The 15,643-nt window shown below is 38.5% G+C and overlaps 1 protein-coding gene across 1 annotated transcript; it reads right to left on the reverse strand.

Moving 5' to 3' along the window:
* Positions 1–1,000: 1,000 nt before the first annotated feature.
* LOC106918585 (transcription initiation factor TFIID subunit 4) lies at positions 1,001–15,336 on the reverse strand. Its single transcript, XM_014988456.2, has 15 exons — positions 14,173–15,336; positions 13,327–13,481; positions 11,676–11,795; positions 10,854–11,000; positions 10,639–10,761; positions 10,451–10,540; positions 9,047–9,274; positions 8,786–8,915; positions 8,316–8,433; positions 4,414–4,583; positions 4,188–4,318; positions 3,945–4,070; positions 3,463–3,519; positions 3,248–3,367; positions 1,001–3,172 (listed from the first exon to the last, which is right to left on the reverse strand). Exons 1-15 carry the CDS (start codon positions 14,858–14,860, stop codon positions 3,005–3,007), a joined length of 2,571 nt encoding a protein of 856 aa, XP_014843942.2. The 5' UTR covers positions 14,861–15,336; the 3' UTR covers positions 1,001–3,004.
* Positions 15,337–15,643: the final 307 nt, after the last annotated feature.

Consider the following 15,643-nt stretch of genomic DNA (forward strand, 5'->3'; position numbering starts at 1 on the left):
AGTATAGAAACATAACTGTTATGGTAAATGTCTCTCCAAATCACCCTTTAGTGTGTGTGTGTGCGCACAGATGGTTGTTTATCCTGTCTTTATGATGGACTGGCCACCTGTCTAAGGTATACCCTGTCACTTGCCCAATCACCGCTGGATACATGTAAGATTGTGAGATTTTAGGTCAAGAGGAGACATTTTCAAAAGGTTTTGGGAACAAAACAGTCAACGTTTAGTTTCTTTAGCAGTGAGTGTGTGTAGAGAGAATGAGAGTGATTTGAAATCCTAATTGTGTTTCTGAGCAAAGCGGTTTTCAAAAGCATGAATACAAAGGAAGAAAATGAAGGAGATGCTCATTTTAGGAACACAAAGTATTTACACCAAGTAGCATTCTGGAGTTTTAGAGGGCTCAAAATAATTGATACAAAATGTTTGTATAGTTTTTTTTTTCTTTAAAGACATACTTAAAATTTATCAACTTTTTTCACATTGATTTGTGTATTTCAACATTCCTAAATCATTTTAAGGCTAATTTTATTGATCTTTATTGCTGCCTATTACTTTTCTGATATGACACAACCCTTAGTTCTTAAAGTTGCAGCATACAACTTTAAGCAGCGCATAAACGGGGTTGATTGACAGTGCCTTATTCCTCTAATAGTTCGTTTCTGACAGGGGACAGTGTGTTTTTCTGCAGATTATACTTTCATGACATATGGTGGTAACAGTGGTAGAGGTCTGCCCTCCAATCAGGGGGTTGCTGGTTCAGTTCCTAATCCACCCAACCTTATTTGTATCCTTAGGCAAAACACTTCACTGGCAGTACTTTGAACAGAAATAAATCAGTGTGTAATGACTCTTACATGTGAGTTTTACTTTGTGACTTGAATTAAGAAACATTTTGATGATATTCTAAAGTATTGAGAATATCAAAACACTTTTTAATACCAAACCATCACTTGAAGACCTTAAAGAGCATGTATTCAGGAATAAAGGCGCAGAGGGGAGATTATCAGTCGTTTTTTTTTTTTTATTATTATTATAGATCTTTTTCTTTGTCATTTATAAAATAGTCATTAAAAACCTTTTTCTTAAATTCAGATATTTACATATAAACAAACAGCTGTGCAAAATTTACAAGACACCACCATGAGATCGAATCATTGTCTCATGTTAATCATTTATATACAAGAAAAAGAAAACATTTTGATAAGTTGAAGCTGTCAACCAAAAGAACACATTTACAAAAAGTGAGCTCAAGTATATATTTCCAACAAAAAAAGCCAGAAGTATAGAAACTAAAATTGCTATGTGTACTACAAACACACACAGAAATTGCAAAGTCATGTGTTTGCTGAGGAATTTGCAAGAAATATAATTAAAAAGTCAACATAAAGCCAACAAAACTTTTTTTTTTCCTATTTTGTTCCCAATATTCATCAGGTTTTCCACTAATTTGGATGTAAATACATCATAAAATGGCATAATGTGTTTAAGTATAGATCCTTTTTTCCAAATGAGCTTTAACCAAAAAAATACACAACTTGACTTTGTAATGCATAAGAAAATAGTGGCCATACTCCTGCTCTCTAAAGAACATTACACAAATGAAGTGTATTTAAAGTCTGTAGTACGGCTGCTTCAGTAAAAATATATATATGAACTTCTGAACTCTCAACCCCAGATGGTCACCCGAGCGCTGCATAAATTAAAACGGCAGATAAGAAAACTGAACTAATCCTAACTTATCCAGAATCTCTGAAAAAATAGTTTGATAAATAAAATCAACACTATTAAGTGTATATGGCTTTACTTGTTAAGAACTGAGCAGATGTCATTTCAACAATAAACAGCAGATGAGCCAAGTGGAGTTGCAGCGCCCTCTACATTTATTGGCATCGATGATAAAAATCTGTTCAACGCCTAAAAATAAATTCCGTTTTTATTGTAGCTCCACAATCTGAAAATTATATTTTAGAAAAATTCAATTTTGAAATTGTGAACTTGTATTCACAAGCTGGAAAAAAAAAATCCAAATATTGGTATCTCAACGGTTAATCCTAGCAGTAAATTGATTCTTTTGGCAATAGGAAAGCAGAGTATTCTCTGATACCATCTCAGAAGCATTTATAGGAATATAGACCTTTACATTTCGCACAAGGCTTCAGGTCTGAGATGTCTGTAGAAGAACAACGCTTTTGTTTCAACTGAACCATTTTTCTGTTAATACGGCCATATGTTTTGATTCATCATCCTGCTGAAAGACCTGATGACCACTCATATCCAGCTTTCTAGCAGAAACCATCAGATTTTTATTTAACGTCTCCTGGAATGTGAAAGATTTTGTGATACTGTGTGCACCAACAAGGTCCCCAGGACAAAAAGAGGCAACCAACAACATCACAGATCCCCCAAACTTGGTATGAGAAACTTATTTACAAAGCCTTCCATCTCTTCATGTGTGACCCACCAGGAGTTGGTTGCTGAAAAGTTTAATATTTGACATATTTGACTGAAGAACACTGTTCAGTTAAAGTCACAATATTTTAGCCTACAGGACAGATTCCCATTAATGATGGTGAAACAAAAAACTTTCCTAAAAAAAATAAAAATAAAACTGCTGGCACGTAGATAATATCAAACTGTTGCTGTGGATACTTGGCAACTCTGAGGTGCTTTTAGTTTGCTGCTCTTTATGTGTTTAGAGGATGCTTTTCTTTCTACCATCATGACAAACTTGAGACAAAACTGAGATTATGCTGCTGCAGTAAAAATGTTTTTGAAGCTTTTCACAAATCTTGAGCATTGATGTTAATAAGTGTGAGGGAAACTGGTGTCATTACCTGTCTTAAATGATACCCCACAAAAGGCCAGTGCTAGAGGAGGCTCTCCTCTGCTTCTCAGATAATTCTCTTCTTGCAGATATAATACTTAGAGCAGCAGATAAAGCAAAAGGCCATCAGGTACATTTCATTAATACCTCTGCGTGTCAATAGTCACTTCAATCCAGCTTTTATTTGAGGAGACCTTTGTAGAGTAGCTGGGAGTGACTGGAGTCTCTGTCATTCTCCAGACACAAGAGCAGGTCCCGGAGGTTAACTCTGGTGATGCGCTGGCGCATGAACTGTCTGGAGCCCTGTCCACTGGAGCCTCCAGGCTGGGAGGAACCCAACCCTGAACCCTGCAGGTTGGTAGGAAGGAATCATTTAACAGTTCTGTAAACATTATTTTTGTCGAAAGGTTTAAAAACCCTTACCTCTGCACTCGCACCGCTTAAAGGGGAGTCTGTTCTCCGTTTTTTCCTCGGGCCGATTGCTGCCAACGCTGTTAGGTTGGCTTCTCTCTGCCTGATCTGAGCCAACTCCAGCTGCTGCATCTGGAATACACACAACAGCAACATATGGATTAATCTCATTCATCATCATAATAAAGAAAATAGTTGCATATTCCCTCTTCTCTGCATATAATCACCTCTTTGGCCTTCTGTTTCAGTCTGAGCTGCTCTGGGTCTTCTTGCCGTGACCTAGACTGCAGCAATGCAGAGGAGATTTTGAATATTTCAGGTGGAATCTGATCAGTTTATTAAATCCCTTGTTTTATTCATTCACTCATTCATAGTTAAAATATCTGCTAGCTAGTAGCAGAAAAACTAACATTAATGGTAAAGATCACACACCTGCCCTGTCTATGCAATTATAAGAGTAATTCTTCCTGTCAGGTATTCTGTGTCCTTGTTAAAGTAATAATAGGTCATTCTAGGTCAACAAACCACATAAGATCCATCTATATAGAAGAGGACGGATCCACTTTTTTTTTTTTTAAATACTCCAATACTTTAAGCAGCAGCTTATATAACACATACTTTTATTTATTCCCCAAAATGATTGAGGTTAAAATAAATAAATAAGTCAAATTTCAAACTGTTGAACCACCATAAAATTGTCCGTCTCTACCTTGGCAGCCTTCAGCAGGATCTCTCTCTCCTGCTCCTCCTTCCTTTGCTTCTCCATCTGATCCAGCTGCTCGAAGAATTTGAGTTGAGCTCGCACGTCGCTGACCTGCTCACACCGCTCGTCCTCCTGACCATTTCATCAAGTCGGATGTTTGAGAGACGGACAGAAATAAACAAAGTTATGAAACCAGAATAAACTATAGTTCACAAAGCAAACTCTCGAGAGACTGAGACACATCCTTACCTTAAAATGAAAATTCTTCAGTTGTGCCACTTGTGAAGCGTTTTCCAACAGGTTCTGCAGTCGCTGTTGTGTAGCATGGGAAATGTAGTTGATCACATCTGTGCCCAATTCACTGACACCAAACTTCTTACCTGAAGCAGAAGTGAGTGTGGAAGAACGACGAATGAATGAGAGTTCACCTACAGTAAGTGCACAGTTTACTTTGTCTCAAAAGTGAATCACTGACCAATCTGCAGAACTATCCGGGTGAGAGAGGAGATGGAGAGGAAAGCCTCGTCCTTACAGGACCGAGTCACGATGCCAACAAGTTCAGAGCTGCTGGCCATGATGCGGGCGTTCTCCTCGGACAAGTTGACCCCTGCCATGGAAGTCACGTCGTTGATATCATCATCATCTCTGCGGGAAAGAAGTAGAAAAAGAAAGACATGAAAACCAACAGAGATTAGGTCTATACTTAGATTTTTTTTTTTTTAAACAAAAAGTTATTTTTAGAATGATCTGCATAATTATTCATAGTCCAGATTGGCACATCAAAACCTCATCGCAAATGTATTTACGATTGTATGTTACAGAAAAACACAAATAGCACATAATTATGAAGTGGAAGACAAAAAGATGGACTTTCAATTTTTGTGCAAATGGAAATCTAAATGGTTAAGCAGGAGCGCTCCCAAGCAAGGGCCAAGTGGGCTGTGGCCCCATCCTAAAAAATGCTGGCCGCCTGCCTGGTGTCCCAGATAATTAGGTTCATGTCATAGAAAGGCACAGAGTCGTTTTCTAAGTGTAAAACCCAATAAATAATACATTCAAAAAAGAGATAAATAAAATTAGAGTTTATCTATTTACTTTAAAATTTTTACTGGCCTGGTTTGGCCACCCCATGAAAATTTTCTTTGGACGCCACTGAGGTTAGCCATGCAAGTATTCAGCCTACTTCACTTTGATTTCCTTAAATAAAATCCAAAAGAACTACTAGTTGAGAGAAGCAAGAAGAAAGCAATTGGAAAATAAAGCAATGGGTCCAGTGACTTTGGTGCACCCAAATATGCTTTTGCCTAATTTTGTTAAACTAAGATTATGGGAGGGGTTTTTCAAAGCGAATCTGGAGTACAGAGAGTTTACCTCCAGCTTTGTTTCTTGGTGTGAATTGAACCATCTGCACATCAACATCATCAAGACAAATGAGGTGGTGATCAATTTCAGTAGGAGGACTTCTCCAATTGTTCAGGCTTTGGGCATCAAGATTGTGAAGAAGTACAAGTATCTGGGTGTTCAGCTCAATAACAAACTGCACTGGTCATGTAGCACTGATAGCCTAAATCATCTCCACTTACTGAGGAGATGGAGGTCATCCGGTGTGTGCAGGACACACTTTCTATGACTTTGTGATGGCTTCGGTCATCCTCTATGTTGGCCTGCTGGGCTTGTGGAAGCTCAGAGAGGGACAAGGAGAGACTTAAACTGGTCAGGAGGGCAGGCCCAGTTCTGAACTGCTCTTTGGACTCTATTGTGGAGGTGGGTGAGAAGAGGACGCCAGCTAAGCTGAAAGCAATCATGATCAACTCCTCTCACCCTTAAGACTGTGGGGGCCTTAAGCAGCTCCTTCAGCAGCACACTGATACACCCACACAGTAGGAAGGAGAGAATCTGTGCAGTTACCACTGTGCACCACGTCTGTTATATCTTATACATCATTTTACAAGGTGCAAGATTGCAGCTTTTTAAGAAATAATTTTTACACATTGTGCATAGCTTATAGATTCTTTATATTTTACAGCAGTATTTCATTGTGATTTGATTGCTTTTCTATGTGAACTGTTCATTGATATTTGTAATTTTGTTCTTTGCTGCTGTGACTTGTGATTTTCCCCAAAGTGGAACTAATTAAGTGTATCCATCTACTGTAGCTGGAGGAGTTTGCAAACTCTCTTATAAAAAGGCTAACATGCAAAGGCTGTACAATGATTTCTTCCCTTTATGTACATTATATAGGTGTAATTAAAATTTTGCACGCTCACGTTATTGCTGAGCAGGTAAAAGGGAATTAAAACTGTTGCTTTTTGATTTTATTTTTTTGTTGATTTTGGCACACGTCAAAAAGTCATTTACCGTATGTATCAAACAACAGTTTAAAAATCAGAGAATTAGTTCTCTTATGATCCAACTCTATTGAACTATTGCAAAATATGAAACTTTCTAGCTACAGAAGCCTCACTTGCGTGTTCGTTTTTGCTAAAAAGGCAACTAGTCTACAATTAGGGCGTCGCAATAATTGTTGGGCAATATACATCAAGTGCTATGAATTCTCATTTTAGATGCCAATGCATTATTTAACCAGTTGGGTGAAGACTCGCTGAAGCAGATGTTCACACCGAACACAAATGACATTGCCCCAAAATGCAAACGGTCACACAGTGATGGAACTGACATCGCCATTGCAATATTTACCAGTACTATTCTCATCCTAATATCATGCAGCCAGTGATGTCTTGATTCAAGTCCCAAATAAGCACATGAAAATGCCATAAGATTTTTTATTTTTTTATTTGAGTCTTAAACAACCCATCTGACCATTATGGAATTTAATCAGAGTAATAATTTCAGATTAAGATATTACTTTAAAAGATGTTTCATGTACTGGAACAGCCAGCAAGAGATAAAAGAAAATTTTAAAAACATCCTAAAATAAGTCAGATTATGGCCAGCGACCGTCTCCCTCATTACAATCAAAAATCGGTTTACAATGCACCAGTGTCTGCATTGACAGTCTTAAAGAACCTGCTTTAACATTTTGAAAGGAGTTCTGCTGAATAGCAGTCTACTTGGTGTTTGTAAGATGCCACCCACAGATTATTTTCTTACTTCCTTTTTTCAATTTAACACACACACCTCTGATTGTGCTGGAAGAGGGCACAACTCCACCTTCATTACCTCCTTTCCTGTCATCGTATGATGCAGGAAAGAAAGCAGGTAAACAACACTGCCGACACAGCAAGCTTATTGGAGCAACAGGGGGAGGAAATATTGTCAAATGGGAGATGGTGCACAGTAAGCTGGAACAGGAGCTCAGTAAGGTTTTATCGAACTGCACCAGTCATTTTTTTCTTCATATCAGATTTTATGTTTGGTGTAAGAGCAAAAAGGTTCATGTCAAAGTGAAATCAAGAGTCTTTGGTAGGAAAGTTTAAGTCCAAAGTATTTTATGATATTCTAAAGTCAAGTCTAAAGTTATTAAATTTGTGACTCAAGGCTGAATCGATTCTAAAGCCGTTTTTGCACTGCAAGGAAGGAACGGAACGGAACGACATGGAACGGAACGGCACGCTTCGGTCCGGTTCCACCCGTACTGCAGCCCTGTTGTGTTTGCATATAACTGAGGGCGGCATCGAAGCTGTACCAGATGTCATTATTTTTGAAACTAAACAATGGTTTCGATGTAGCGGCCGAAGCCTTTTCCTCCGAGATGTGGCGGAAAACTTTCTCATTCCTCGTTGTCCGATCTTGCTCATTCTGTACTCGTTCAATCAGGGAGTAAGCGGAGGAAAAAAATTACGTCATCATGGGATCAGGTAACAGCAGAATATTGAGAGGAACTCATCGCAAATTAAAAATAACAATAATAAAAATATTAAAAAGAGCACTCTTTACAAAATACAGTAAGAACAGTTTAGTGAGAGCCAGCTAGACCCGATCAACGGCTGACTCTAAACCAATCAGCTGCTGATTCTAAGCAGCCCCGCTTGGCCGGCCCGACTGGAACCACAGCTCTTGTGGTTCCAAGGAGTCGGGTGAACCGGGTTGGAAGTTCTAATGCAAACACGGTCGGCCCTACTTTGAACCCGTGCTGTTCCGTACCGTTCCGTTCCTTGCAGTGCGAAAACGGCTTATGCCACATGACTCAATTCTACACCTCACTCCTGCATTCTAAAATATCACATTTCAGTGCTTCTTCATGAAATTGCAAATATTAAAGTAAAAAACAACATCATAGTAAGATAAAAAACACTAATTAAACAAGCAACAGTTTACTATCTGATTATTAACCCTTCAGACAATTAAAGATGTGCAGTTAAAAAAGGTGTTGTAAACAGATCTGGGATAATTTTTACATTTTTAAGAGCCACATACTTGAAAGTCCCCCCTCCTGCTTCCTTTAGCTTATTCCTCTGAGCATCGACGAGGGATGCCTGGTTGAGTAGTTGAACTCCTCTGGTCCCTGGAGCCACATTTTGCTTCACCACAGAACCTAAAATGTATAAATTGGGACAGAAGTTCACTTTGTGGCATAGCTTACTAAAACAGGATAAATCACAGCAGCTAGTAAAATGGTTTGAATAAATGGATTCCAAAATGTTCCTTTTATCCCACAATTACACAATGCAACCACAAGATGGCAGGAATACCACAATCTGAAATCTGAAACCGGTTAGACTTCGCAGCAAGATTTAACCAGGAGGTGAATATTTTATTAACCAAACTGTTCAAAATTAATACAACAGCTCTGGCTTCATAGCAGCAACTTTTAACAATGATATTAAAACCCAATCCTACAGAAATGTATCAAACGTCTCCAGTGTGAAGCGCTGCTGAACTCACACCTTGTGGAATGTGTCTGACCATCTGTGGTTGACCCACAATGATGCGACTGGGAGCTGCTCCTCTGACCGTTACCAAAGGAGACTGAGCCAGGGTCACCTGTGGCCTCACCGGCTGCTGCTGGGTAACAACCTGCACACAAAATTTTCAATAAATGAATATACAATAACAAAAAGTGGATTTTATGTAGAAAAAAAAAAAAAAAAAAAAAAAAAAAACATGCCAACTGCAACATTCAAAGTTCACAGAAGGAGCTTAATTACCAGTCCGGGTTTACTGTTGGCTTTCTGAGAGAGGGTGATGACTGTGGCCTTGGTCGTGGTAGAGCCTGTGGCCGCGCTGACTGCAGGCGAAAGTGAAGGACGCAGAACCACAGCGCCGAGTGCTGGAGAGGTTGCTGCAGCTGGCTGGCTGCTCGGCTGGGGCAGCAGGCTTTGCTGGATGAAGGCCTCGGGATCTGGGGTCATTTGGCGCAACGCCGGAAGACTTCTCTACAAGCATCGAGAGGAAACAGAGAGCAAATGAAATCAATGGTTTCAGTATGAAATAATGAAAGCTCAGTAACATTCGCCCCGAGTGTGCATAATGCAATTCCATTTCTCTTGTCAAAGCAGCAAACCTGCTTCACAGACAGTCCGTCTTTATAAATCATGTTACTGGTACTTGTAGGAACGAACATTAAGAAAATTAATAAAAAATAATATACAAGCCTTAGGATGTTTTTAAAATCTGGAACTCTTGTTCCTTTCCATAACAGAGACATCACACTGTACAATTGTCACATTTCAGTGAGACTTTATCTAAGCTAAGCATCAATACAAGATACTTTCTTATTCAGTCCTGCTGATTATTGAGGGCATCTGCTTCGGAATCCATATTGCGTTTGTGTATGTAGCATCCAAAGCCTAATGAGCACATGCTTCTATGCATTATCAATAATTTAACTGTTTATGCTGCTTTTCTGCACTTTTTAAGATGACCTGCTTGTTATTAGTTGACCCATGCAGAACACGTATACACACACAAACACACATATCTGATTGTATTATTTTTCATAAACAGAGAGCAAAACACAAAACACAATAATAGCTAATATTGTGGATGGCAATGTGATGTTGTTCTTGTTTATAGGTAAAGAGCACTTTCAGTCTGAGTTCTCTAATCTGAGATCAAATGTTGAGACTGAATATAAGAAAAATCCAAGCATTTTCCAAGTACTGTTTACACCTAAATGTTTATTTTCATTCTTTACAAACTATAATCTTGACATACGTAAGAGGAATCAGTAGACTTCTGCATCAATAACTGATGCCAACACTCAAGTTAACTGCCATTTTGTGTATAGGGTTAAACTTTACATTGAGTCTGTCACAAAAATTTGGGGATTAAATAACTCCAAGTTCAGATGGATGTCATAAAACCAACATATTTGTACAATGGACCTTAAGGTTTTTCTTTTAAATTAAAGTTTAGCGACTTATCAAATACAAATCTAATTGCAAATGGCTGCAACTTGTTTACTCTGACAACTCCTCAAAATCCAGTGCAACCACTTGCTTTGAAAAGTCCCCTACTTTGTAAACAGAATCCACCTGTGTATATTTCAAGTTCAGTATAAATGTAGCTATTTTGTGAAAAGTGTGTCAATCTTTTTTCCAACACCTCACCTTAAGAAAAGGTACAAGGTATGGCTGAGGAGAAGAATTAAGCTCCTTGTACAACCTGCTGGTGAAATCCTCAGGCTCCATCTTTCCTTCCTGTTACAATAAAGAAAACGATGGTTAAGAAATGTGTGACAAACAGATAGTAGAGGTGTAAAAATCACAGAACAACAAACTGTGCCAGAGAGAAGTACCAGCAAATTCTTAACAAGCTCCTTGACAGTGGCTGTAGTCTCAGATGACTGTTTTCCATTGGATGCTAACTTGATGAGTGTAGACAGAAAGTTTCCACACTTTTTCACATTCTCCAGTGTTTCCTAAAAAAAAAAAAAAAGAAAATTTGAAATAAAATCAGAGTTCACAAAATAGACAAACAAAACAAGCCGAGACGTTTTCACTTCTTTCTTACAGCTGTGATGGCTGTTGGAGTGACGGGCACCCCGGTGGCCCCGAGGGGCCCCACCCTCTGAGTTACTGCTGCCGTTGCCTGCACTGTGGTTGGTGTGCCAAGAGCTTGTCCAGTGGAAGTGGCATTTCCTCCAAGTATGATGGTATTCTGCACAAGAGATTACTTTTACAGGAAATGAAAAAAATTACAGTTCCTCACTCATCTTTTCAGTGCGGGTATGAAACAAACACCCAGAAAACTAGTCATTAAAGATCTCATAAACAAAAAGGCACTTTACATGGCAACCTATAAAAATAAAATAACGTGGCACTTAAACAAATAAAAGTAAACAACTCAAACATTGTTGTAAAACTCTTTTTTGTAGATAAATAAACAAAACACAGAAAAGTAGATTACAATAGATCATTTCTATTTTTATGGTTTGGTTTACTTCTGTTTACCTAAGTAAGTAAAAGAAAAAAAAAAACAATTGGTAACTAATTTCCTCAGTGTCTTGAATAATAATTATTTTTACTCAATATTATTAGCCATCCAAACAAGCTAATGCTTCTTGAGGAATTACTGAGTTGTCTGCATGACTTATTGGAACAAAGAACACACACATAGAAGATCACATTTATACAACATCCTCAGGCTCAGTGAAACATTGTCTATTGTCAGCAGCCCTGAAAATATTTGATTTTTTTTTAGAATTGTAACAAGATGTTTATGAATGGTACACTGACAAACTATTTTTATTATTAGAACTAGGTCAATTTGACACCTTGTATTAACTGTAACTACAACAAATAAATATCCCAGAATGCAGACTGACTGAGGTACCTGCAGAACAGGAGGTCTCTGGAGGGTGGCTGTGGTTGCTACTGTGGTTTGAACTGGAGAACCCTGTTTGATGATGGTCGTCGGGGTTACGGAGCGAGCCAGCAGAGGACCTCCTGGAGTCTGCAGAAGACGGAAAGAGACATGTTTCCATTAGTTACAAATGCATTAAAATGATTAATTTGATCTGTTTTATAAAATATTTTAGTTGGAGTGTTTTAAAGTTATTTGAACAAGAATAGTGTACTATATTTCTACGTCAGATAAATGCATCCAGATGACATTTTTATTTTAAATAAAGCAATATTTTACAGAATAAGACATTTTTAATGTATGAAAAGTTAGAAATTAAGAACACTGGAAAGCATTAATGGTTGCAGTTATATAATATAACTAACTGTTACCTTCACATATGTGCATGTTCTGTTTTGTCCACACATTCAAATATGCTGACCTCTGTGCTGATCACTGAAAACTGATAAGCTGGATCTCTGTTCGCTTTAGTCATCATCCAAATTCTCTGAAAAAAGGTAGCCTTTTTGCCCAAGGACTAGAATAACCTTCCGTTTCACAGCAGTCCGTCCTGCATGTGTTACACCTTAGAGAACAGGTCGGTTTTTGTGAAATCTTTCGTTTTTAGTGCGCCTGGAATGTATTTTTAAGCTTGTTCACATTCCATCACTAGAATTTGAAAAAAGTCACGTAGATAAAGTTGATTAAAGTACTTTTTCCTATATCTTCTGAAGGTTCACCAATGAACTATGATCAATAACAGTTGTTTAAAAGGGTTGTTTCTAAGTCCATGTAGAAGAAACATTGTAACAGTGTGATTATTTAAAAGCCTGCCAATAACACTGCTACAATGTTTTAGTCTTAACACTGGTGTTCAGACAGTGCTGTGGGTGTTTTAGAATATTATATTTATATATTACAATTTGCTACTAAAATGTTTCTCTAAGTCTGTGTACTCTTAATACATTGCATTAATCGTTTTGGTATGTACCTAGAAATAACTGCAAAACAACAAAACCAATATTTTAAAAAAAAAAAAGAAAAAGAAAATTCATAGTTTTGACATTCAACAAGTTGTAAACTTTCAGCTTAACTTCTGTGTGGATGTTACAAAATCAGTGCAATATATTTTACATTTAAATATTAACATTTGAAAATTACCCCTTTATAACGTTAAACCTTTTCCAGAATAGTGGAAGAAAATGCTTTGTATTGCTATCAAGCAATGTTTTATTGTCAAATGACATTTTTTCTTCCATTATAGTCTACATGCAAGCACAAACTTATTTATCCAAAGGAGTAATGTTTCTCAGGTTGAAAATCAATTAAATCAATATCTATTCTTTAAAAAAAAAAAATCAATTTGTGTAAGTTTTTCCACAAAATCAGTTTTAAAGTTTGGGAAAATCTTCAAAAAGACTTCTATATTTCTCCATTAAAACAATAATAATAATAATAAGAAAACTTAAGCGCATAAGTTTTCTTAATTTTTGTCAAATGTGATCCCTCCTAAAGTGAAATAGGCCATTGTCTCTATCAGTGGATATCCAGGAATGTACATTTCTTTTGTGTTTTACTGCAACACACATACGAGTTACATGTTCCCCGTGTGCGTGTGCTCATGCTTCTGGCACACCAATACCTGAAGAGATGCGACCTGGACAGGTGGAGTGCTGGTGGGGGCTGCAGGTCGTGGCGTCGTTGCGCTTTGTGACTGTGCCTGAGCCTGCATCTGAGCCAAAGTCTGCTGGTGAATCATCAGCAGCTGCCCACTCTCACTGCGAACCAACACCATGCCTGAAAGGTTCAAATATAAAAAAAAAAAAAATCAAAGTCACAACCATGACAGAGGATAATAATAAACATAAATGACCCATCAATAGTGCTTTCTAATACATAAATTTATCAATGAACTGACCTGAGGGTAAAATAAAATAATAATTGAAAATCACATAACAGGCAAAACAATGACGAGAGATGGACTGAGAAATCAGACAGAGAGTGAAATCTGAAGATTTTCACTTTGACAATAAATACACAGTGAGTTGAATGTGAAAGGTAGTAGTGTGCAAGACGACTCAGGTTAGTTATTTTCAGAATTAGTAAGGACTTTAAGAATAAAGTCAGGGAAGGGGATGCACGATATCTTAGAGGTTACTTGAAAAGGAAACTAATAGAACCAGTAAAACAATAGGATACTTATGAGATATTCAGTAAATAGCTATTATTAACAGAAAGTAACTGTAGCAGACAAGCAAATATATGAGAATTAACAATGTAGCCAAGTGCTGCTTTGACAGGCCGCACCAATAATGAACTTAATCTGCTTTAAAATTAGAACCTTAACCACTTATGTCTGTAGCCTCAGCTAGAATCATTAACAGTTTCACCTTCGCTTAATATTAAATGTCATAAGCTTTTCCTCATCCATGCAGGAAATTAAATCCCATCTGTTGAACAGTAAACAGAAAGCTCTTAAACACCGTACCTGCAGGGATTTGGATGTTTTGGATACTTGTAGCGTTTTGTTGAGGCTGAGTGAGTCGAGGAGCCAACACCTGTGGAGCAATGGTCCGTATTCCTCCTGGCGGAGCGGCACTGATCGTTGACGACAATGTAGTCCTCATGTTTTGCAGAACAGTCGGATTCCTCATGGTCGCAGTCAAAACACCCGAAGGCAGGACCTGAGCACCGGCTTGAGTTATACTTTTAGTGGCTTCAGTTTTGCAGGAAACACTACCGCTCCCTGATGATAAGACTGTATTTGGGCTGTCTGTACTTTGAGACTCGTTAGCAGAAGTTTGCATAGGTGGTGGTCTTACAAGCGCCACTGTGGGAACAGTTTTCTCAGCAGGCTGAGAAGAACTCCCAGATGAGGTCGAAGGATTTTGTGCACTCAGAGAAGTTCGAATAATAAAACCAGGAGAGGCAGAAGTGGGTCCATTCACAGCAGCTGTCTGAGAGCTGTCTGACTGCCCGCTTCCGGGGATGTGACAGTTCATCACCGCGCCGTTTCCATCCGAAGCTGGAGAACCAGTCGCTTGTTGTTTGTCAGCTCCAGCTGTTGCACCTGATGCTCCTGTAACTGCTCCGCTTGTTGCCAGTGAATCGAAGTGACTCTGCGCGGCAGTCGTGATTGGTTCAGCGGCCGATGTGATCCCAGCTGTCCCCTCCATAGTCTGACCGTGGGACCCCCGAACAATTACTGACACCTTCAGCAACTCCTGTCGCTACCGCGGCGGAAACATATGGCAACAAGGGAAGTGTCGAGCAACTGTCCAATTCGCATTAGTTTCAGGAAAGTGATAAGTCAAATTAAGTTGGCTACAATTAAGTTAAACAATCTGTCTAAAACTAGCTATTGTCGGCATATCAGGGAGTACAGATATCTTACCTGCTTTATATAGTCAAAATCTCATTTACTACCCTCGACATTGAAACTACCGACTACAGTTAAACCACAAAAATGATTTGTTGCAAATTGAATCCCAGACGTCAAGTTAGCGCAAATTGCTCCTCTTAACAGGGTATTAAAGGCTCTCACTACCTCACTAACTACTTTTTTGTCAACCGCTCTGTTGGAGAAAACATCAGCCAACAAATCGGACGCCGCCGCCATCTTTGCCTACCAACGCTAGTTCTTAAGACGCATGCGCCGACTAGATACCCCCCTTCTCCCATGACGTTACCTCGGTCGGCGTTGTGATTGGTTCGAGAAAGAAAATAAACTCTCGAAGGAAGATGGAGCTGTCAGTTTCACTAGGGAAAGGGAGAGAAGTAATACGCCGCTCTCGGATTTGCTTTCTCAGAAAAGGAAATCAACTTTTCCATCGCCGTGGATTTAAGAAAAGTGTTAAAGCAGTTTGAATAAATGTTTCTGACCACGTATGTCTCAAAATGGCTGCCCATGTGCTTTTTAAAGTATGCAACTCTGATTCCTGTTTCTTTTATCTTTTTTG

The sequence above is a fragment of the Poecilia mexicana genome, unplaced genomic scaffold (assembly GCF_051168715.1).
Source record: "Poecilia mexicana isolate PSO_F unplaced genomic scaffold, ASM5116871v1 scaffold_7, whole genome shotgun sequence".
NCBI classification, from domain to species: domain Eukaryota; kingdom Metazoa; phylum Chordata; class Actinopteri; order Cyprinodontiformes; family Poeciliidae; genus Poecilia; species Poecilia mexicana.